At 36.0% G+C, this 23,729-nt stretch overlaps 1 protein-coding gene across 3 annotated transcripts in view; it reads right to left on the minus strand.

Moving 5' to 3' along the window:
* LRP1B (LDL receptor related protein 1B) overlaps nt 1-23,729 on the minus strand; it is a 1,824,802-nt gene that overhangs the window by 983,123 nt on the left and 817,950 nt on the right. For all 3 annotated transcript variants that reach the window (XM_070581263.1, XM_070581262.1, XM_070581261.1), the window contains 2 exons: nt 19,374-19,493; nt 7,347-7,475 (listed from right to left, as the gene is read on the minus strand). In XM_070581263.1, the coding sequence (XP_070437364.1) occupies nt 7,347-7,475; nt 19,374-19,493 (249 nt within the window). The remainder of the gene's footprint in view (nt 1-7,346; nt 7,476-19,373; nt 19,494-23,729) is intronic.

Consider the following 23,729-nt stretch of genomic DNA (forward strand, 5'->3'; position numbering starts at 1 on the left):
GAGTGGTAGCTGGAGACAAATTTAGATTTAAAGGAAATTGTTTCATATCATCTTTACAACATGCTTGTATGCTGATGGGAATGATCCAGGAGAAAAGAAAATATCAATGATTCAAAGAATAAAGAAGACAATTATACGAGTCTAAATCTTGAACAGGTAAAAGAAGATGAGATTGATGCACAATTACAGGGATTGGCCTTAGATAGAGCAAAGTCAGTTTGTTCTTTGATTCAAATAAGTGGGAGGTGGAATGATTAGTTCTAGATTTAGATAGATTGGTAGATTTAATAGAGTTCAGGGTGAGAAAGTTCTCTTTTGATTGCTTCTATTTTCTCAGCGAAATATGAAACAAGAATAAAGAGGAAAGTGGTAGATATATGAAAATTCATTATCTAGAGGTGGGGAGGGGAAAGGTCATTTAATCTATTTCATTGTTTTCTGACAGGGCTGCCAAAGGATGTAAATATACAACCTATATTTAAGATCGCAATTTTCTACTTTGCTATTAAAAAGACAGATTAGTTCTAAGGACTCAGTGGTGATTATATACAAACTTCTAGCTACTTTACTGGATATATTCTTTGTATTTTGACAGTATGTTGTGCCAAACTTCTAAAGACTGTTAAGATATAACTTATCTAATAATTTGGCAAGGATTATCTTTCACGGAAAGCACAGATGGAGGCTGTGTGAGTCCTGGTGCTAAGAAGAAATGTTCACACACATTTAAAAATGCAATCAATAGAACGAATGTTCTCTTCTCAGGACTAAAATGACTCTGAGCAGCTTGACTAGGAGGAATATGCAGAATATTAGTCATCAAAATCAGGGGCAAGTATGAACTCTAGGGGAGGAGTGCCCAAGAGGTATTCTCTGACAGCTATTATTACCTTGTTGCTTTCAGTTGATACAGGGGATGCCTTGAAGCCTCTCTGAAAAAATTTTTTTCTTATTAGAAAGGATAAAATATTCTTCTTTTTCTCGGGTTGTAAGCTGTTTTTTCCTGAGGATTTCAATAGTTGTATATGTCTACTTTTCCCAAACAAAACAATAGAAAAGGTACATACATATGTATATCCTTGCCTCATCTTAAAATAAGACCACCTGTAATTTCCATGAATTTAAATGCACCTCATTTCTTTTTGTTTTTTCATTATATTTGCCCAATTTTAAAACAAAGGGAGCTAATTGTAGAGCATGATACGATCCATCACACATTCCAAATTGGGGATTTCATTAATAGTTCAATAGCGAGTCTACAAAAAATTAAATAGCATGATATAAATTTGTACCTATATGTTATGCCATTTGTGAAAACGTTTATTGATTGTCAATCTAGAGCCCATAAATGTGGCGACGTAATTCTTCATGCCCAAACAAAGAAGTCTTCAGCTAGGCTGCAGTTAAAATGTTAAGTAGTAAAGAAAACAGAAGACATGCATTTTTTTCTATGTCTGATATTTTCTTAGACTATGGGTAAATCAAAGGTGTCATGATAAATAAGACACCACGGATATGTTTTCTGTTATCAATCTTGCAACTTTGTTGCTGGAAAAAGATTTAAGGTGTCGAGAAAGGTGCTAGACTGTGCAAGTGATGTCCTCTAACAACAACAACAACAAAAAAACAAACAAAAGGCACACATAGAATATTCATGAGGCGTTTTATACCTCAACACTGGTGTACTCATTAACAGTGTCGGGGTAGGAAAAAAAAGCGTTGTTTAATTTGGGTAATGGAAATTCCACTAGAAATTATTGCTCTTTCCTGTCATGGAATGTGATTTCCAGCTGAATGAAGGGCCAGAGAAGATGTAGGGTAGGAATACTCGAAAAAATACGGAAATATGTTTAACGGCCAGGCCATGTTTTCAAAGGCATCCTGCCAAGTTGTAGTATTTCTATAGGATAGAGGCTTAGGCAATACTGCCTCACTGCAGATGCAGTAACTTGTTCTTCAGCTATATTTGCATAGTGAGCACACTAGGATTGTATCTTTATCTGAGGAAGGTCTTGGTGGAGACAGCACATTTATGGAGATTATAGAGAGATCCCCAAACCACTCTTTGATGTCAATACTACAATAAAGACAGTATGAGGCCTGAAAGACAGGATAAAACTGGCAAAATACCCCATTGTCCTTTGAATCTCTTCCAGCCTTTTGACTTTCCTTTTACTGATCCTCAACATTCCAGTGCCTTATTCTGTTTCCTGAATGTTGAGGAAATTGCGAGAACATCCAACAAAAATTAACCAAACACATTCTCTATTCCAGGCACTGAGCTACTTCTCTGCCGCTTACCACTTAGTGTACATAATTTCCTCCATGCATATGTGACTGAGTAAAGAACAACAAATCCGAATTACTCTGCTGGTGCTGGTCCGCTAAGCCCACTCCCAGATCTGAGCTTCTCATAGGCCATCATGCCATCAAGTGCCAGTCACAGTTATGCTTTAATGAAATGACAAATTTTGCAGGAACTAGACTTCTGGACTTCCTAAAAAATAACAAAAACTCTGAATAGTGAATTTTCACATGTCAAGACATAGTCACATATCATTCTGCAGGAAACCACTCTTAGCCAGATGCTATACTGAAACAGATCTGATCCACTAGTCTCAGAAGTTATCAAAGTTACTAAGACTTAATATGTTACCCTTCCTAGGAACACTAACATTTTAATATAGTGCGCTTCTTTAAAAAAAAAAAAAAAGGGAGGCAATTATATTTTAATAACTTAATTCCAAGCATTACAAGTGGCTAATAAGACTATGATATTCTGAGCAGAGAACTCTTTCCTCTCTATGCAGACACCTGCCTATTTTCCCCACAAGCAGAACCAGCCCTGGCAGAAAACCATGGATGATTCCTCTACCTTCCAAAAGAAAATTTTAAGCTATATATAAGTAGATGACAACAGAGTTAGGGGTTCAAATTAGGAGCCATGGGAAGTTATATTCTGTTTTATTTCTCTGCCTTTTTTTTTTTTCTTTTAAGGACTGTAGCAAAGAAGACAGCAAGTGGTATGAAAATGTTCCCTAACACTATCTAGAGGTGTGCTTCCGTGGATTATACAGGGATTATGATTTGTATTTCTCACAACTAAAAGTTCCATTGCCTAAATAGTCTTGCCCCCATCCCCCAAATCAGTGAACAGTGAAACATATGTTATTTAATGGATTCTCTTCTCTCACTACTCTGGTTGCTCCATAATGAAGAGGAACATTCTCTCTCCTATGGTACCATTTAAGGCAGTGCCTCTACACTGATGAGCATAAAATTATTTAGTGCTTTTTATTCTGCTATTGCTTTAGTCCAATCAGTAGAGCCCCACCAGTTGTGCTGAATTGTATGCTGCCGTAAGTGCCTGTCTTCAGTGAATGGTTAGGACACTGAAAGCACGGTCCAATGAGCGTGAATTTATCAGGAGTAAAATTGCCGACGAGTCCTAAGATAAACACCTTTGGCTATCACTTTCACTCCTACACGTTCTCCGTGAGCCTGCTTTCAGTCCTGGGTGCCCACATTCAACACACATTTCTACATCAAAATCAGTCTAAATCAGTTAAAAGAAAGTTGAATTTTAAAAAACACTCTCCATTTTCAGATTTGACAAGTCATTATTAGAACTCTAATCTCAAAACAATGTAAAAATATATGGGAAGTTTTACTAGATACATATAGATGTTTTGACAGCTATTTTGAAAACATTTTTTCAAATGACAAGTCCTAATGTTTAATTCAAAAATGCCTAGCTTTTACTGTGTGTCTCATTCCAAAGTAATGAACACTTCATCATGATATTCATAGTCTAGAATGTCTCCTTCTCCATAGTCAGATCAAGTATGCATATTTAGTTAAATTTTTTTAACATACACTATAGACTTTCTTCCATTTGGAAATTACTTATTTTGATGTCAAATGGATAGTTGGACTAGATTACCTCTGAAGTTCTTCACAGCTCTTAAATGATTGATTCTATATTTCAGAAATCAGTTCAATCTTACTAAGTGTAGAGAAGAAAGGAATTTGTCTGCAGTGCGTGAATTAATAGCAATGAAAAGGTCTCCTCTCTAACATTAATCTCTTCCCCCATCTGCCACAGGGCCTGAAATCTCCTCTCCCTATTAGAGTTATTTCTTAAAGGTGCTCTTAAGACTTATGAATTTTACTTAGGCTCAGGCATTATATTACAAATCAGGGATAATCAATTAACTTAGATTAATTTACCTAATTACTGTCAATTGTCACATTGAAAATAAGACCTCACTGGCAAGCTTTGGAGTAAATATTTGGGGAGCGACCAAGATGTTATTCTGTGAACTAGTTCATCACATTTATAAGCAGCTCCTCAATCAATTGACTCTGGCTCTCCCTGCCTTCACATAAAAGGTTCCTTCTCCCTGGAACTTTTATTTTCTCATATCATCTAGTAACATCTTTCCAGAACCCTCCTCTTGGGTCAAGTTCTAGCTTCCTATTGTATCCTTTGGGTTTGATATTTTTTATATTGTTGTTTCTTTCCAAAGCTTAGAGATTTTTTCCACACATCCACTGTCTGGGACCAGCCCATTCCACGCTTCTCTAGTTTCCCACACTCCAAGCTTCTGAGAGCCCTGAGACTTTGGCTTGACTTGGAGGGAAAGTCAGGTTCTGGTCCAGGAGAGTAGAATTGCAGAGAAAGAAAACAGATGGGCCAACCTAAGCATTCACATAACAGAAAGGAGGAATAGTAAAACCTAAGACAAATGTGGTTTAATTTATAACTTTTTCCTAGCACCTGTCAGTCATAGGAACACTAGAATATGATAAAACTCCCAGAAAAATTTTAAAGTTAATGCATTAAATGGAGTTTTTACATTTAACTGAAGCCAAAAATATCCTCTGGTTCATTTGTTATAAAGATGAGAAAACTAAAGCAAAACTGATAGTTTTTCTTTTGATTGTACAAATATATTGGTTTAAATATCCATGTGACCTTTAGAACCAGTCAGCATATGTTATAGACTTATGCCCATTTACTATATTACTAGCATTTCGTTTTCCTAAAACTACAAACCACAGGAACATTCCCCAGGAAACTGTGTGTTTTTCAAACTGTGTGAGCCAATATTGTATCAAGCCAACCACCTAGAGATGAAGGCATTTATATACTCTATTATCAATTGTAGAGTCATCAGATTTCCTTGATGTGGCATTACATTATCATCTACCATCCCTCTCTGGTTACATTCTGTTGTTGTCAGATACCCTCTCCATGTACAAAGAAAGGAAGCGCCCTTTGTATAGGCTTTATTACATTGCATTCTTCCTGTGTATCCATAACAATATTGTGTGTAACAATAGTAACAGCAAAGAACAAGCCTTCTACTGCTTTAGTCCACTTGTATTTTATTTATTTATTTATTTATTTTTTTTTTTTAAAGATTTTATTTTATTTTATTTTTTCTCCCCAAAGCCCCCAGTACATAGTTGTATATTCTTTGTTGTGGGTCCCTCTAGTTGTGGTATGTGGGACGCTGCCTCAGCGTGGTTTTGATGAGCAGTGCCATGTCCGCGCCCCAGGATTCGAACCAACGAAACACTGGGTCGCCTGCAGCGGAGCGCGCGAACTTAACCACTCGGCCACGGGGCCAGCCCCAGTCCACTTGTATTTTAAATCATAACTCTCAATGTTGGGAAAAAGAGGAACATATAACCTGACCCAATTTTTTTCGAGGATTGCTCCTGAAAAATAAATAGGCTTCATAAACCAAGTCAGTAATTCAAAAAAGTAAACTAAGAGGTAAAAGAGATTTTTTTTTTTGTAATTTTGTATACAATACGTTTTGTAAATAATTTAACACACTATCTCAGGAAAATCATTGAAATTATAACATGACATTATGTTGTAAAGGGAGACAGCAGCTTGCTGAGCAAATCCAATGCTTTGCTCAATCTAGATTTGAAAAGGAGAATCCATCTCATACCTAATTTTCCAATTGCTGATAAAAGGGGGTAGGGGTCGTTCATTAATTTATCAAAATATCTTAATTTGAAAATGTCTGAAATGAAACAAGGTTTAGGGGAAGTTAGAAGAAGCCAGATGGAATATCATGTATAATATCTCCCTCTATTATTCCCAAGCTAATTCAGCTGATAAAAAATTATCATTATCCTATTGTTACTAGCACATTTTAAAGCTATTTCATTAGCAAGTCAACAAGACTTACTGAGTGTTTACTGTAGGCTGAATATTGTATAGAAACCATAGGTGTTTTTGCAGGTAAGAAGTAAAAGCGTGTTTTCAAACATGAAATTCAAACAATTAAGAGTGGAGCACTAATTTTAATAATTTTAATTAAGAAAGAATAGTTTATTCCTTCTTCTCCTTTCCTTCTTTCCTTCCACAAATATTCATTGAGTACCCGTATGTTCCACGCAGTGATCAGAACTAAGTAAATAACAGTAAACAAAATTGACAAGTTCTGTATGCTCAAAATGCTTACATTATTCTGGGGAAATCAGATGATAAACAAATATATAATGAGTTCATTTCAAATGGTAGTCCTATAAAGAAAATAAAATTGAAAAATCAAATAGTGATAGAGTAAGCATGCATAAATAAATAAAATTGGGAAATAAGATAGTGATGGAGAAGACAGGCACCATTAAATAGCATGGTCAGAGAAGGTCATTGTGAACGATGACAGTTTAGCCAAGATTTGAATGATAAGAATGTGAATATCATAGGGAAAAGCATTGCAGGCAGATAAAACAGCAAATGGAAAGACTACAAGGCAAGAGCAACATGGTTGAAGAAGGACAAGGAAACCAGCAAGGGTGGTGTGTGATGAAAGAAGAGAGTAGTGGGAGATGAGATTGGACAGGTAAATGGTATCAGATCATTAGGCCCTTATAGTTCCCATGAGAAGTATGGATTTCATTCTCAAGGTGAGTGAAAGTATTGGGAGATTTTAAACAAGAGAATGATATAATCTGGTTTATATTTTAGCAGATCACTATAACTATTACCTGGAGCATGAATTTTGGAGGGAAAGCAAAAGCTCACAGAAATCAGTTAGGAATCTATTGCACAGTCCACGAGAAAGGTGAGTAATTCAAATCAATTAATCCATTTTATTTCAACAGGTTTTTGCTAATTAGAAACTTCCTGTAATGGAGGGAGTTTTATAATGATCAGTGACAACTAAAAGAACTGCTCTGGATTTCTAAGTACGGATCAGTGAATTAAAATGAAGGAAAAAGTTATTTTTTCAAAGTCCATATTGCTCTACTACATTTCTAATAAAAAGCATTGTAGAAAGGAAATAAGAAATTCTGGAAAGACAAAAAAGATAACTTACCATTTTTGACTTTGCAAGATCTGTTGTCTGGCTGCATTATGTAGCCCTCCACACAACTGCAGGCATAGGATCCATATGTGTTTATGCAGGTCTGGCTGCATGTACCATAAATAGCACATTCATCTTGATCTGAAAAGAAAATTATACATAGGCATTGCTAAACAGACATCGTTGGGCAACTTGTTTTTCTCCTTGAAGAAAACATTTCTTTAAAACTTTGAAAATAGGCTATAGTTTGAAAAAGGAAGAACCAATTCTAATAAGGCTTTTCAAAACCACACCAACTGAAAGGCAAACTCATTGCTGCTTTAGTAGCTACAGAGATACAAGGTCAAATTTAATATCAAATTTTTATTTTAAAAGAGAATTTATTCGCATTTTTGATGGACAGGACAGAAGTCCTTGGATATGTTTGCAAAGGTATAAAATGTACTCCAATGAATATTTGTTGACTAGTTCTGGTGTTTATGACAGTGACTTTTTCACTAGTTTAACAGAGAATTAGTCTAGTAACATGATTTTCAATGAACAGATTAAATAAGCGTTCTGAGCCAAGCTATGCAAATCACCATCACAAAATCAAAAAGTGGAAACTATTAAGCACTTGCTGAAAAGAGAAATTTCATCTTAATTAAATTTTATTTTAATATACAGGTCCTCCTTCTATTTCTCCCCTTCTTCCTCTCCCTATACTTGACCCCCCAGCATCTTGTTCAAATCTCTATAAATAGCAGGTACTTAAAGATTCTTAACTGAGCAGGCAAATTAAAAAAAAAAAATTCTGTCAACTAATAATTTAGACATATGTATATTGAGTCTGTCTTGTGTACCATGCACTATACTAATCCACCAAAATTGATAAAACATGGCTCCTACCTCTAAGTAAAACAATCTAGTGAAATATAATTTTGATTCTATGCATTTCCTTACAATAGAGGTGTACTCTGGTTACGATATAAACATAGAGAAGTGAACCTGCTTGGAATTGGAGGGAGGATATTTAGTGAAGACTGCATATTGAGCTGAATTTGAAGGATGACTTAGATTTTCTTAGAGTAAATAAAAAGGGATGAGATGGAAAAGGGCATTCCAATTAAACAAAACAGTATGTGAAAAGTTATTAGGATGACATAGTGGGGATTTCAAAGAAGTGTAAGAAGTCAACTGGCATTAAGAGTATTTTAAGGGAAGTGGTAAGAGATGACACTGGGAAAGTAGTTTTGGGGCCAGATAATAAAGTTACTTATATGCTAAACTAAAGAGTTTTACATTATACATAGGCATTGGGAAAGCGTTAATTAGATTAGATATATGATCAACTTTGTATTTTAAAACTAAACAAACTCATACAAAATAAATTAGTGAATGTAGAGAAGAGATCCTGGGAAATTAGCTATGTGCTAATTCCAGACAAGAAACTGTATTTTGGTTTTTTTGTTTGTATGTTTTTCCGGTTTTTTAATTGAGTTCATAGTTTACACCAATGTGAGATTTCAGTTGTACATTATTTCTTGACTGTCACCACATTAGTGATCTCCTTTAACACCTGTGTCCGCTCCCACCCCCCTTCCCCTGGTAACCACTGAACTCTTTTCTTTATCCGTGTGTTTGTTCATATTCCACATATGAGTGAAATCATCTGGTGTTTGTCTTTCTCAGTCTGGCTTGTTTTGCTTAGCATAGTTCCCTCCAGGTCCTTCCATGTTGTTGCAAATGAGATAAAGTTGTCTTTTTTTATGGCTGAGTAGTATTCCATTGTATATATATACCACATCTTCTTTATCCATTCATCAGTTGATGGGCGCTTGGATTGTTTCCATGTCTTAGCTACTGTGAATAATGCTGCAGCGAACATAGGTGGGGCATACGTTACATATGTTGGATTGTTAAATTTAAATTGTTTGGGTAAATACCCAGTAGTGGGATAGCTGGGTCGTATGGTGGTTCTATTTTTAGTTTTTTGAGGACTCTCCATACTGTTTTCCACAGTGGCTGCACCAGTTTGCATTCCCACCAACAGTGTATGAGGGTTCCCTTTGCTCCACATCCTCTCCAACATTTGTTATTTGTAGTCTTAGTGATTATAGCCATTTTAACAGGTGTAAGGTGGTATCTTAGCGTCGTTTTGATTTGCATTTCCCTGATTAGTGATGTTGAACATTTTTTCATGTGTTTATTGGCCTTCTGTATATCTTCTTAGGAAAAATGTCTCTTCATATCCTCTGCCCATTTTTTGATTGGGCTGTTTGTTTTTTTATTGTTCAGTTGTGTGAGTTCCTTATATATTATGGAGATTAACCCCTTGTCAGATATATGATTTGCAAATATTTTCTCCCAATTGGTGGGTTGTCTCTTTGTTTTGATTCTAGTTTCTTTTGGCTTGCACAAGCTCTTTAGTCTGATGAATTCCCACTTGTTTATTTTTCATTTTGTTTCTCTTGTCTGAGAAGACATGGTATTTGAAAAGATTCTTTTAAGTTTGATGTCAAAGAGTGTACTACCTATATCATCTTCCAGAAGTTTTATGATTTCAGGACTTATCTTCAAGTCTTTGATCCATTTTGAGTTTATTTTTGTGTATAGCATAAGATAATGGTCTACCTTCATTCTTTTGCATGTAGCTGTCCAGTTTTCCCAACACCATTTATTCAAAAGACTCTCTTTTCCCCACTGTATGTTCTTGGCACCTTTGCCAAAGATTAGCTGTCTGTAGATGTGCAGTTTTATTTCTGAGCTTTCAGTTCTGTTCCATTGATCTGTGTGTCTTTTTGTACCAGTATCATACCATTTTGAGGACTATGGCTTTGTAGTACATTTGGAAATCAGAGATTGTGATACCTCCAGCTTTGTTCCTTTTTCTCAGGATTGCCTTAGCAATTAGGAGTCTATGGTTGCCCCATATGAATTTTAGGATTCATTTTTCTACTTCCATGAAGAATGTCATCGGGATTCTGATTGGGATTGCATTGAATCTGTAGATTGATTTGGGTAGTGTGGACATTTTAACTATGCTTATTCTTCCAATCCATGTGCATGGAGTCTCTTTCCAACTCTTTATGTCATTATCAATTTCTTTCAGTAATGTCTTACAGTTTTCATTGTATAAGTCCTTCAACTCCTTGGATAAATTTATTCCTAGGTACTTTATTCTTTTAGTTGAGATTGGAAACGGAATTGTATTCTTAAGTTCTTTTTCTGTAAGTTCATTATTAGAGTATAGAAAAGCAACTGATTTTTGTAAGTTGATTTTGTATGCTGCAACTTTACTGTAGTTGTTAATAATTTCTATTAGTTTTCTGATGGATTCTTTGGGGTTTTCTATATATAAGATCATGTCTCTGCAAACAGTGAGAGTTTCACTCTTCACTCCCTATTTGGATTCCTTTTATTCCTTTCTCTTGCCTAATTGCTCTGGCCAAAACCTCCAGTACTATGTTGAATAAGAGTGGTGATAGTGGGCATCCTTGTCTTCTTCCTGTTCTCATGGGGCTGGCATTCAGTTTTTGCTCATTGAGTATGATGTTGGCTGTAGGTTTGTTATATGCTGCCTTTATTATGTTGAGGTAGTTTCTTTCTATTCCCATTTTTTTAAGAGTTTTTATCATAATTGGCTGTTGGATCTTGTCAAATGCTTTCTCTGCATCTGTGGAAGTGGTCATGTGGTTTTTATTCCTCAATTTGTTGATGCGGTGTATCACACTGATTGATTTGCAGATGGTGAAACATCCCTGTGTCCCTGGTATAAATCCATCTTGATTGCGATGTATGATCCTTTTGATGTATTTCTGAATTCAAGTTGCCAAAATTTTGTTGAGGATTTTTGCATCTATGTTCATCAGTGATATTGGCCTGTAGTTTTCTTTTTTTGTGTTGTCCTTGTCAGGCTTTGGTATCAGAGTGATATTGGCCTCATCGAATGTGTTAGGAAGTGTACTATCTTCCCTAGTTTTTTTGGAATAGCTTGAGAAGGATAGGTATTAAATCTTCTCTAAAAGTTTAGTAGAATTCCCCAGGGAAGCCATCAGGTCCTGGGGTTTTATTCTTTGGGATGCTTTTGATTATTGTTTCAATCTCTTTCCTTTTGATTGGTCTATTCATATTGCCTGTTTCTTCTTGATTCAGCTTCGGGCGGTTGTAAGAGTCTAAGAATTTATCCATTTCCCTGTAGATTATCCATTTTGTTGACATATAGTTTTTCATAGTATTCCCTTATAATCTGTTGTATTTCTATGGCATCTGTTGTTATTTCTCCTCTTTCATTTCTAATTTTTGTTTATCCAAGCTTTCTTTGTAAGCCTAGCTAGGAGTTTGTCAATTTTATTCATCTTCTCAAACAACCAACTCTTTTTTTTCACTGATCCTTTCTACTGCCTTTGTTGTTTCAATAGCATTTATTTATGCTCTGATTTTTTATTATTTCTCTCCTTCTGCTGACTTTGGGCTTTGTATGTTCTTCTTTTTCTAATTCAGTTAGATGTAATTTGAGATGGCTTATTTGGGAATTTTCTTGTTTGTTAAGGTGTGCCTGTATTGTGATGAATTTCCCTCTTAACACAGCTTTTGCTGCATCCCAAAAGAGTTGATATGGTATGTTATCATTTTCATTTGTCTACAGATATTTTTGATTTCTCCTTTAATTTCTTCTATGATCCATTGGTTGTTCAATAGCATGTTGTTTAGTCTCCACATCTTTGTCCCTTTCTCAGTTTTTTTTCTTGTAATTAATTTCTAGCTTTATAGCATTGTGATTCGAAAAGATGCTTGCTATTATTTCAATTTTCTTAAATTTATTGAGGCTTGTTTTGTTTCCCAACATATGTTCTATCCTTGATAATGTTGCATGCACACTTGAGAAGAACGTGTATTCTGCTGTTTTTGGATGAAATGTTCTATATATGTCTATTAAGTGCAAGTGGTTTAGCTTTCATTTAATTCCACTGTTTCCTTGTTGATTTTCTGTCTGGATGATCTATCCATTAATGTGTGTGGAGTGTTGAAGTCTCCTACTATTATTGTGGTATTATTAATATCTTCTTTTAGGTTTGTTAATAGTTGCTTTATGTACTTTGGTGTTCCTGTGTTGGGTGCATATATAAGTGTTATTTCTTCTTGATGGAGTGTCCCCTTGATCATTTTATACTGCCCCTCTTTGTTTCTCTTTACCTGTCTTATCTTGAAGTCTACTCTGTCAGATATAAGCATGGCAATACCTGCTTTCTTTTGTTTGCCATTAGCTTGGAGTATTGTCTTCCATCCTTTCACTCTGAGCCTGTGTTTGTCATTGGAGCTGAGATGTAGTTCCTGGAGGCAGCATTATTGTTGGGTCTTGTTCTTTAATCCATCTTGCCACTCTGTGTCTGTTTCTTGGAGAATTCAATTTGTTTACATTTAGGGTGATTATTGATGTATGAGGGCTTAATGCTGTCATTTTATCACTCGTTTTCCAGTTTTCCTACATTTCCTTTGTTTCTTGTCATCTGTGTTTTGGTCTACCCATTGAATGATGCAGTTTTTCATGATGTGTTTCTTTGTTTTCTCCTTATTTATTATTTGTATATGTGTTCTGCTTTTTTGTTTAGTGTTTACCTTGAGGTTTATATTCAGAATCTTGTGTATAAGATAGTCCATTTTCTGATGGCCTCTTATTTCCTTAGTCTAAATTGATTCAATCCCCTGCCTTCTCCCCTCCTAAGTTGTTTTTCTCACATCTTATTCCATCTTGTGTTGTGAGTTTGTGGTTAAAATGACAGGCTTATCTTTGTTTTTGGTGTTTTCCTTCCCTTTAGCTTAATGCTATACTTGAGTATTCACTATCCTATTCTGATTCTGTCTACATATCTAACTCCTTATTTGTGTTTTGTGACCCCTGTCTCCCTTTTTTTTTTCAGGTATGAGGGCCTTTGTGAAGATTTCTTGTAGGGGGAGATCTCGTGGCTACAATGTCTCTTAGCTTTTGTTTGTCTGGGAAAGTTTTTATTTTTCCATTATATCTGAAGGATGTTTTCTGCAGGATAGACTATTCTGGGCTGAAAATTTTTGTCTTTTAAAGATCTGAATATGTCCTTCCATTCTCTCCTAGCTTATAATGTTTCTGCAGAGAAATCCACTGAAAGTCTGATGGGGGTTCCTTTGTAGGTTATTTTCTTCTGTTTTGCTGCCCTGAGTATTCTTTCTTTGTCATTCATTTTTGCCAGTTTTACTACTATCTGCCTTGCAGTAGGTCTTTTTACATCGACCTATCTAGGAGATCTGGAAGCCTCTTCCACACAGATTTCCCTCTCTTTCCCTAGGTTTGGGAAGTTCTCTGCTATTATTTCTTTGAACACGTTTTCTGCTCCATTCTCCTTCTCTCCTCCTTCTGTAATACCTATAATTCTTATGTTGCATTTCCTAATTGAGTAGGATATTTCTTGGAGACTTTCTTCATTTCATTTTAGTCTTAGTTCTCTCTCCTCTTCTGTCTGGACCAGTTCAACATATCTATCTTCAATTATGCTGATACACTCCTCTATGATGTCCACTCGAGCATTCAGGGAATCTGTATTTTGTTTTATCTCTTCCATTGTGTTTTTCATCTCTAATATTTCTGATTGATTCTTCTTTATAATTTCAATCTCTTTTGTGAAGTAGCTCCTGAACTCATTGAATTGTTTCTATACATTCTCTTTTACCTCATTGAGTGTTTTGATGATAGCTATTTTGAATTCATTGTCATTTAAATTACATATCTCTGTGTCCTCAGGACTGAATTCTGGGTACTTGTTGTTTTCTCTCTGGTCTGAAGATTTGATGTAATGTTTGATATTGTTAGAGGAAGTGGGTTGAATCTTACATATTCTGATATTATTTGTTTGCAGTTACCACCTATCACCCCTGAGTGGGTGTCGAGAGCCACACATTCTGAGCCCTCCGCCTTCAGCTGAGATCCCAGGCAGTTGAACGGGTGTGGGGTGGGTGGGGGTAGAGGCGCTTTCTCCTGTGTGCTCTCCAGGCTTTCTCATTCTGCTCTTACTATCTGGTCTCCTGGGGTGTTGGCTTGATGAGGGCACCCCCCAAAAAGCTCTCAACCCAGTAGAGGTCTTCCCTCTAGGCTGCACAGGCCCTTGGTTGTCCTTGATGTTGTCATGAATGAATGTCCCCTCCCCAGTTCTTTCCCTCATGGAGTCACCCATGGTTGTGGATCTCACTCTTTAGGGGAGGGAGTGAGGATCTCTCTTACCCCATTCCAGCTCCTCTGAGGGGGAGCTCCAGCCTCTCTGCCCTCCATTGTATGGCTGTGTGTCTCTCCGATGTTTCTGTGTTGTTTTTGGATGTCCTCTGTTGGAATATAGACGCCCCTTTTCATTGTATGTTGGAGGGGAGAGAGTCCCAGGCAAGTTCACTCTACCATCATGCTGATGTCACCAAGAAATTGTATTTTGAAATCATTATATTTTGAACTAAGTCAGTGGCAGCAGGAATGGAGAAGAGGGAATGGACTCAGATGTTTAAGAAATAGAATTGGCAACATATGAAGACTGATTGGATATGACAGAAGTGAATGGTGGTCCAATTTTATAAGAAGTGTAGACATTATGGGAGGAGATAATGAGTTGACATGGATATGCTAAATTTGAGCTGTCTGTAGAGCATCCTTGAGTAATTGTTTCATAAATAGTTGGAAATATGGGACTGGTAATATAGAGTGATACCTGTCTTAGAGTATTTGGGAATAAATAGCACATGAATATTAGATTTAAAAAAAAAAAATAACAAGGGGTTAGATCCCACAGAGAGAGAAAGGGAAAATGAGAAAAGCTTGGCTAGGGCAAATACCTCAAGATATCAGTATGGGGGATGAGAATTGGCCACCTCAAAATGTGTCCTTTTTAAGAGAAAAAGACTCTGAAAGAAACTTTGACTCTCCTCCTAACTGTCTAAAAGAATTTAACATAGAAGGCCTGTTCCAGGAAGGAGCTAATGCCATAAGATAACTATAATGTAATGTAAAACAGGTGTCATAGACAGATAGGTACTAGCAAGCCCATTTTTATCACAGTTCTGTCTCTTGGATCACACTATCTATACGTGACCCAGCAAACACTAGTTTATCAAACATTTGCATTTCTATCTCCATGTAAATTGCCTTCCTCCTCTTTGAAGTCCCAAAGACTATCCCTAACATCCTCTTTTGTCTTTAGCTGAAGATGGTATTTAATGTGGTGGCTTCACTCACTCTGGCAAATTACTCAGCTTTCCTGGGTTTCTCCCACGTATACATGTTATTGAACTTTGTTTTATTTTCTCCTATTATTCTGTTTCATGTCAGTTTAATTCTTAGATCAGCAGGAAGGACCTAGAGGGTAGAGGATTTATCTGCCTCCTCTATACCAACATGAAAAGGGCTGTCAAGAAACAGGAGTCTATGATCCTCCTTTTAAAGAGACTTTGTGAGAAGACTAAGGAGTTAAGTAAGGCAAGCTTTTCAAGAATATCAGAGTGTTCAAAAGTGTTATATGCAAATGAAGAAGTCCAATAAGATAAAGTTTAAAATTGCCATTTGGATTTGGCAACTAGGACACTGTTATAGTGACCTTGGTGTAGCGAAGGGGCAAAAGGGGACACTGCAGTAAATGGAAGGTAGATCTTCTTAACTGGAACACGCTTTTGTTTTAGTGTGTCCCTAACTGGAATAGGATATACAAACTTTGGCCTATTAACAGAGTTTGGTCATCTGAGCTTGGTAATACTGAATTTGAAGAGAATTTAAGACTCCTAGAAACAATTTTGAAAGGAGAGGTGAGAGTAAGAGACAGAAATAGGAAGAGGAGAGAGAAGCTAACACAACGGTTTGAGGCTGTGGCGTTAAGTTGATTAAACTGCTGTGGAATAAAACATACACATATTTAGTCTTTGATCTGAGTTTCTGGCACAGAGTTTCTAAAACTTTTGTAATTTTCTGAGTGATAGGAGCTTCTTTTGTTACTTATAATGAGCCACTTTGTAATGCACTTGAGTCTATGCTAATATGGTGACTCAAGGTGGGGCCGCTAGATAATCTTAGGATTGGGGCTTGGAACCATAAAGACCAAGCACAGGATTAAAGGGTAGGAACTCTCAGCCCACCCTCTGAGTCCCAAGTAAGAAAGGAGTTTACTAAGGAAAAGCAAAAGGATTGCTGAGTAGCTAAGGGACATTTAAATTGGGAAACTATGCATTTGTATGGCAGTAATTTGCACTTTTCTCAGAATCCTTTAGCTTCATGTAATAGCCTACATTCATGGATGGCTTGTTTGAAGTAAGAAGCTTTGGGAATAGAAAGAATAGCATTTGGAGCTAAGTCTACAGTGATAATGAAATAAATTAAATCTTGAGTTTGGTAAAGTCCAGCCCCTACTGGCAGAAATGATTCTTATCTATTTTCACAGATTTTTCAACTTTAATATTATTGGTTCCTATTTTGGTTTTGCTGATATGATTATGCTATCCAGGAGAGCAATATGATTAATGATTTCTTTTGTTCCTTCTCCTTAGCCAGAATGCACTGCTATGACATTGATAGAACTCCACAAAATTGGCCTCAAAGGAATAGGTATGTCATTCCTTGTACTGCTGATGCCTTCTTTCTCCCTTTAAGGATGGAGAATATCCTGAAAATACGGCTTCAGCAAAGCATAAATGATGCTCAGATCTGGCCATCCAGGAGTGCAGAGAAAGTAAAAAAGTGCTCCTCTTCTGTTGGTGACCTTCCATAATGATTGCTGTGTAATTTCTTGCTAATGTTGAACAGAAGATATTGATTATGGTTATTTTTGTGGATTTAATTAAGAGATCCAGGAGAAAGAGATTCATGCACAAAGAGCTGAAAATCCTGACTCCTATAGCAGTTGGGTGGAGCAAAACAGTGAGAAGGATGCAGTATATGTACATTAGCCTACACTGTGTAAATGGCAAGTGCTGTTTTGAACTGGAAATTGCATGTATGTCCAGAGGGACTATTCATATTTGGCTGACTTTTGTAATTATAAGTTGTCTAGTGTTGCCAGAACTTCTCATTTACTGCAGAAAGTCTGGGCTTTTGTGTGCAATCTTATGATTTGTAAATGTTGGATTGAGAATGATGTGAGTCAAATAAATATACTGGTTTTGTCTCCCTATAGTCAGATTATACAGCCACTGGGTCTGATAAACATTTAATAATAAATATTTCTATAACGTTTGTATTATGCAGAAAACAAACAAACAACAAACTAAAAATTCAAGCCCCAAATGTACATTAAAAAGCAATGAGCCTCTTCAGGATAAGAATAAGTGGGCTCTACAGACCTGAGTTTTAGTCTCAAGTCTATCCCTGAGAAGACGTGTGGACTTAAGTAAGTCACTTAATTGTTCAAGGTCTCATTTTTCCCACTTTTGCCATTAAGATTTTGAACAATATTCTCTCTGAGGACTCTTTCAACTTTAACATTCTGTTTTAAGGTAAAAGTGATAATATTAAAGCAAAGATTTAAAGCAATCAGCAAAGCATCAATTTCTTTGAAAAATATCCTGTTTATTAGTGTCTCTGGCAATGCAGATATTCCTCAATTTTATATATGGATTCTATATTTTATTTTTTGCTGTATATAGAATCTATACATAAATATAAATACCATATAGAATAATATATTATTTACATTGTAGATATATCAGATTTATATATATATACAAATTTAAATAAAATTGGAGTTGATAGAATGGAGAAGTAACCCAGAATTGTTCAATATGGCAGAGTGGAGTGATTTCAGAGAGCAAACATTTGCTGCAGAACATTCTCAAAAGCAAGAATTAAGACATTTAAAGTATATATAAGGGGTCGCCCCCATGGCTGAGTGGTTAAGTCTGTGCGCTCCGCTTCGGCTGCCCCAGGTTTTCCCGGTTTGGATCCTGGGCACAGACGTCGCACCGCTCATCAAGCCATGCTGAGGGAGCATCCCACATGCCAAAATTAGAAGGACCCACAACTAAAAATATACAACTATGTACAAGGGGGCTTTGGGGAGAAAAAGGAAAAATACAATCTTTAAAAGTATATATAAATATATTTATGTTCATCATTATTGCTATTGGTAAAATGTCAACTACCAGAATTATCAGTGCAAAAATTGTAAAGAACATTACATGATTATTATTAACCTAACTTAGTTAATAACAAATGTCTACTACGCTGCAACTATGTTAACAGGTACAAAACATTTAGGAAGTTAAAGCAATTAAATCCAATGTTTTAATGGTTAACTAAACACTTCTCATTGTTAACATTTCCCATGTGTGACATTATTGCAATACAAATTGAAAATAGATCGGTATAAACGCATATCTGTAATGTTTATGTACGTGGTTTTTCGGGGAGTGCCAACATTAGAATCTCAACAAACTGTTGGGGCCCAGAGCAGACCACCTCAAAATATCCTACAATAGCATATTGATTATTTTGAATGAAAGTTACTTGAGAAGCAAAAAGGGCTTTCTGACCCTCCTGTCTGTGTTCCCCCTGAAAGCAGGAAATAAGTCTCCCGTGGGAAAGGAACTCTCCCTGCATCCTCATCACCAGAGCTAGGGGATTCAGGGCCAAGAAGACTGTGTCAACAAATCGTGCTAATTTACTACCTCAAGCCTAAAATCTACTTAAATTCCTCACTACTTATGCATCCCAATCTTAAATTTCTTTGTCCTGTCAATTTTTCACAAATTCATGTTTCTTTGTGTAAAAGATATATATTGCCTGCTTTCTTCACTCTCCAAGCATCACTTCTTTATGCTCTCCAATACATGTGTATTAAACTGGGTTCCTCTCGTGCTAATCTGGTCTTGTGTCAATTTTACTATCAGTCCAGCCAAGAACACAAGAAAGGAAGAAAGGGAATTTTCCCCACCCCAACGAAACAACAAAAAAGTTAACATAAGAACTGTATGGAGCACATGTTAGGTGTTCAAAGATACGTTATTAAATTTCTATTAACTAAGCTTCTGTAAAAAAAAAAAATTGAATAGTCACATCATACTTACCTTTACAGCTTCTTCCACCTTCTTTTACTTCAAATCCATCCTCACAGTAACATCTCGTACTATTTCTGATCATTGCACATTTATACTGACAATTCAACTGCTGACAACTGGGTAACAGTTCTGTAGAGAAAAAACAAACAAGATATTGCCTCTATATAACTGTGCACACATGTATACTGTATAAATCTACGTATTGGTAATATTTACTCAGTGCATAACCCTGATAATATAGTTTTGAATCATCTCCTTGAAAATTTCTGTGATTGGTCTAAAGAACAACGAATATCTATTCCCTCTAAAGTATGTTGATTTGCATTTGTTTGAAGTATTGTTACAAAAATTTCAGATCCATCTGTTCAGTCTTTCCATTTTTAGTTTATTACGTATGTTCAAAGTCACAAATCCTTTCAAATTCTGGTAAATTAAATTATACCAAAAGGAAAAATGTCAACTCAGTGGTTGATTTCACCATTTATACCTTTCCTGACACATCAATTGATTTTCTATCTTTTGAGGGCTTGCTTTGATTTACCAATCTATGTGTAACCTTCATAGCAATCAATATGAATAGATTCCATTTCAATAATTTATCTTTCATTGGTGGCAAAATATTAGACAAATACTGGACATAATATATATCATTATATCTGACTCTTTCAGAGCAAATACATCATTGAAGCAAAAGTTAGCAAACCCTCAGAGCAAATTAGGATTCAATATGATAAATGCATGAAACAGAGATGAAGTGACAGGAGCATATTCATTGCACAAATAATTTCTAACAGGAATAAGATTTACTAAGCTAGAAAAATATATGGATAGAAAGCGTGACTGATTTTGCTGTCTGAAAATAGGGGTATTAATGGATTGCAACAATCTCTTTTTTTCCCCCAGGAGGAAAAATAAGGGTTTTGAAGATTAAAGTTGAATGATTCATAATATGTTGATATTTGCCACAAATTTAGCTGGTGCTTCAGAAAAATTGTAAATTGCAATAAAAATATAGAAGTTGAATGTGGAAAAGAACAGCTAGACATTCCAAAGTGAAAATCTGATATCTTACTAAAAATTTAATTATCTATAGTATTTCCTTAACCCAATTACTTTTCAACTCTTTCATGCAACTAGTTCATGCATCTTCTCTTCTTAAAACTTCAAATCTCCTTCCTAATGATCACTCACATATGATGATGTTGCTTCCTACTTCTCTGAGAAAACTGAAGCAATCAAAACATTTTCTACACATCCATGCTTCACATTTAGCCACTTCTGCATATTTTTATCTTAGTTACTTTTCAGACTGAGTTGAACCCATAATCAAAGACCTAACCCCAATTCTTGGGCACAAATCCCATGCCCTCTCACCTACTCAAGGACATCAGTTCAGCTATTCTGTACTTCTTCTCATAATCATATTTTGAAATTTATATTAGATCAAACTAGAGCACCTGTCTCTTTTTGTCAATTAAGTTTTATTGGAACACAGTCGTGCCCATTCATTTATATATTGCCTATGGCTGCTTTCACCTATGAAGGCATAGTCTACTAGTTGCCTCAGAGACCTATGGCCCAGAAAGCCTAAAATATTTACGATAGCCCTTTATAGAAAGTTTTCTGATCCTCGTACTAGCTCATTCTCAGCATCAAACAAGCTCTTATTTTTTCACAACTTAAAAACAAAAAACCTTGACTTCACTACCCCTACTAGTCACCATTCCCAATTCCTCTGTTCCTCTTTATAACAAAAATTAAAAAATAATAGTGGTTAAGTTCTCCTGCTCCACCTCAGCAGCCTGCGGTTTGTGGGTTCAGATCCTGGGCGTGGAACTACACACCACTCATGAAGCCACGCTGTGGCGGCATCCCTCCCACATACAAAATAGAGGAAGACAGGCACAGATGTTAGCTCATTGACAATCTTCCTCAAGCAAAAAAGAGAAAGACTGTCAATGGATGTTAGCTCAGGGCCCATCTTCCTCACCAAAAAAAGAAAAGAGAAGAAAAGAAAACAATAATTCATACCCACTGTCTCTTCTCCTGTTTCTATCTCAAACACACTCTGCGAGCTTTCACCTCCATTGCTCCACACAACTGCTCACATGAAGGTCCCCAACGACCTCAGTGTTGATAAGTACAATGGTCTTTTCTCCATCCTCATTTTACTTGACCTATCAGCAGCATCTGACACAGTTAACTACTACTTCCTGATACATATTCATCACTTTGTTTCCAGGGCTCCACACTCTTGCTTTTCATCCTATTTCACAGCCTTCTTTGCATGGTTCCTCTTCTTCTTGTCAACCTCCTAAGGATGGAGTGCCCCAGGGCAGAAACTGTGGTATCTTTCTCTTGTCCATCAATATGCTACTGGTGAACACATCAAGTGTCATGGCTTCCCCTCTGACTGGAGCATAACTGCAGTGCAGTAACTTGAAAGCTGGCTGTGCCTTCTTCTACTTCTAATTTGCACTGTCCTGATTACAATCAATACTTTATATTAAATTGCTTTGTCTTTGAAATACTTGGAACAATTTCTATTTTCCTGAAATAAATTCAGCCAATATACAAACCAACTATATCTGATTTGTAAGTTTGGATTTTAAGTCAATGCTAATTATATGCTAATATAAATGTTAACATTTATATAATGTACAAAGACCAGCAATTTGGTCTATAAAAATAGATTATTAATAACAAATATGGAATAAATGGTTCTTTTGAAATTATGTCATTTTTGCTTTGTATTATGGTAGTTATTTACATTTTGGTTTCCCCCACCAGTATCTATAACTAAAAATTATAAACCTTATATATATAATTCTTAAAAATTCAATCTCTTTGGGAACCCACAACAGTGAATCTTGCAGATATCATTGTAATTTACATTTTACAGATGAAGAAACTGATAGTTAACAACCAACCCAAGATTATATAGCAAATATGTGATGGAGATGGCATTCAAAGCAAAGTCAATCTGACTACAAAGTCTGTGCTCTTCATAATAAGATTCTCAGAGTGGCCCTGTGGCCAAGAGGTTAAGTTCAGGCACTCCGCTTCGGCAGCCCAGGGTTTCACTGCTTCGGATCCCGGGCGTGGACATGGCACTGCTCTTCAGGCCACACTGAGGCGGTGTCCAACATGCCACAACTAGAAGGACCCACAACTAAAATATACAACTATGTCCTGGGGGTATTTGGGGAGAAAAAGAAAAAAAAAAAAAGGATTGGCAACAGCTGTTAGCTCAGGTTCCAATCTTTAAAAAAAGTAGTAAGATTCTCCAGTTCCCATTGTACAATCTGGCAATGGTTCAACCACAGCTGATCCTTTTATTTATTTGTTTGTCATTCTAGGCTTAGTAGTGTGCTATAGATAGAGGAAATGTTTCATAATTTTTATAGGATGAATAAATCAATAAATCAATAGCTTAACTTTAAGATGAGGAGTAACACTCTCAGATGTCATTTCTTGTCCATTAAACTAAATTAGGTCCTAAAGATAGTTCATTTACATCTTCAAGTTAGGTAATTGAATTGTCACATCTTGTTTGATTATGGTGGAATCAGTCCAAAATTGCCTTGAATATATATGTTACTGTAGTTCAACCTTGATTGAGCACCTAGTCAATGCTAAGCACTCTGCTGGGGTTCTACAGAAGCAAAATTGCTTTAGACAAATTAAGAAAGTACAACATGAGTGTGGAAGTGGGTGAGATTAGGTAAGAGGGACAAAACATGAACAACAGCTATAATTCATAGCAGAAAAACACATATGCTAAATAAAAATGCAAGTGGTATGAGCTGGAAAGAGAAAGATTCATTCAGAGAGTGGCAATGGGGGTAGGATCTGAAAAATAGTAGTGAAAGAAGTTTAATTTAATTTGAAATTTAAAAGATAAGAAGAGTTCAGTAGACAAAATTTATGAAAGTGCATTCCAGATAAAGCAGACAATAACAGAAAATAAATAAAAAGATGAAAGCATACAAGAAATACAGACAATGATAAATAACCCTGTGTGGCTAAATCATGTGGTAGGGAATGGGGCTGGAATTGTTGTTTGGGGCCAGATTGAAGTGGATTAATTTTTATATTAAGTAGAATTTCCTGTTTCAATGATGGGAGTCATTGCTAGTTATTGAGGACAGAAGAGATATACTCTGACTTGTATAGTTTGAAAGTACCTAATAGCAGGGAGAAAGATGAATGAAAGATAGTGAAGGAAGAAAAGCTATCTAAAAGTCTAGAAATGGCCAAAGCATAAATTAGGACTGTGAATATTAGGTGAATGGATGGCCAAAAACTTGGTGAAAGGATAATGACACTGAGTCAATAGCACCAATAAAATGAATTAAGAATAAC

This window comes from Equus przewalskii, chromosome 17 (genome assembly GCF_037783145.1).
Source record: "Equus przewalskii isolate Varuska chromosome 17, EquPr2, whole genome shotgun sequence".
Classification (NCBI taxonomy): Eukaryota; Metazoa; Chordata; class Mammalia; order Perissodactyla; family Equidae; genus Equus; species Equus przewalskii.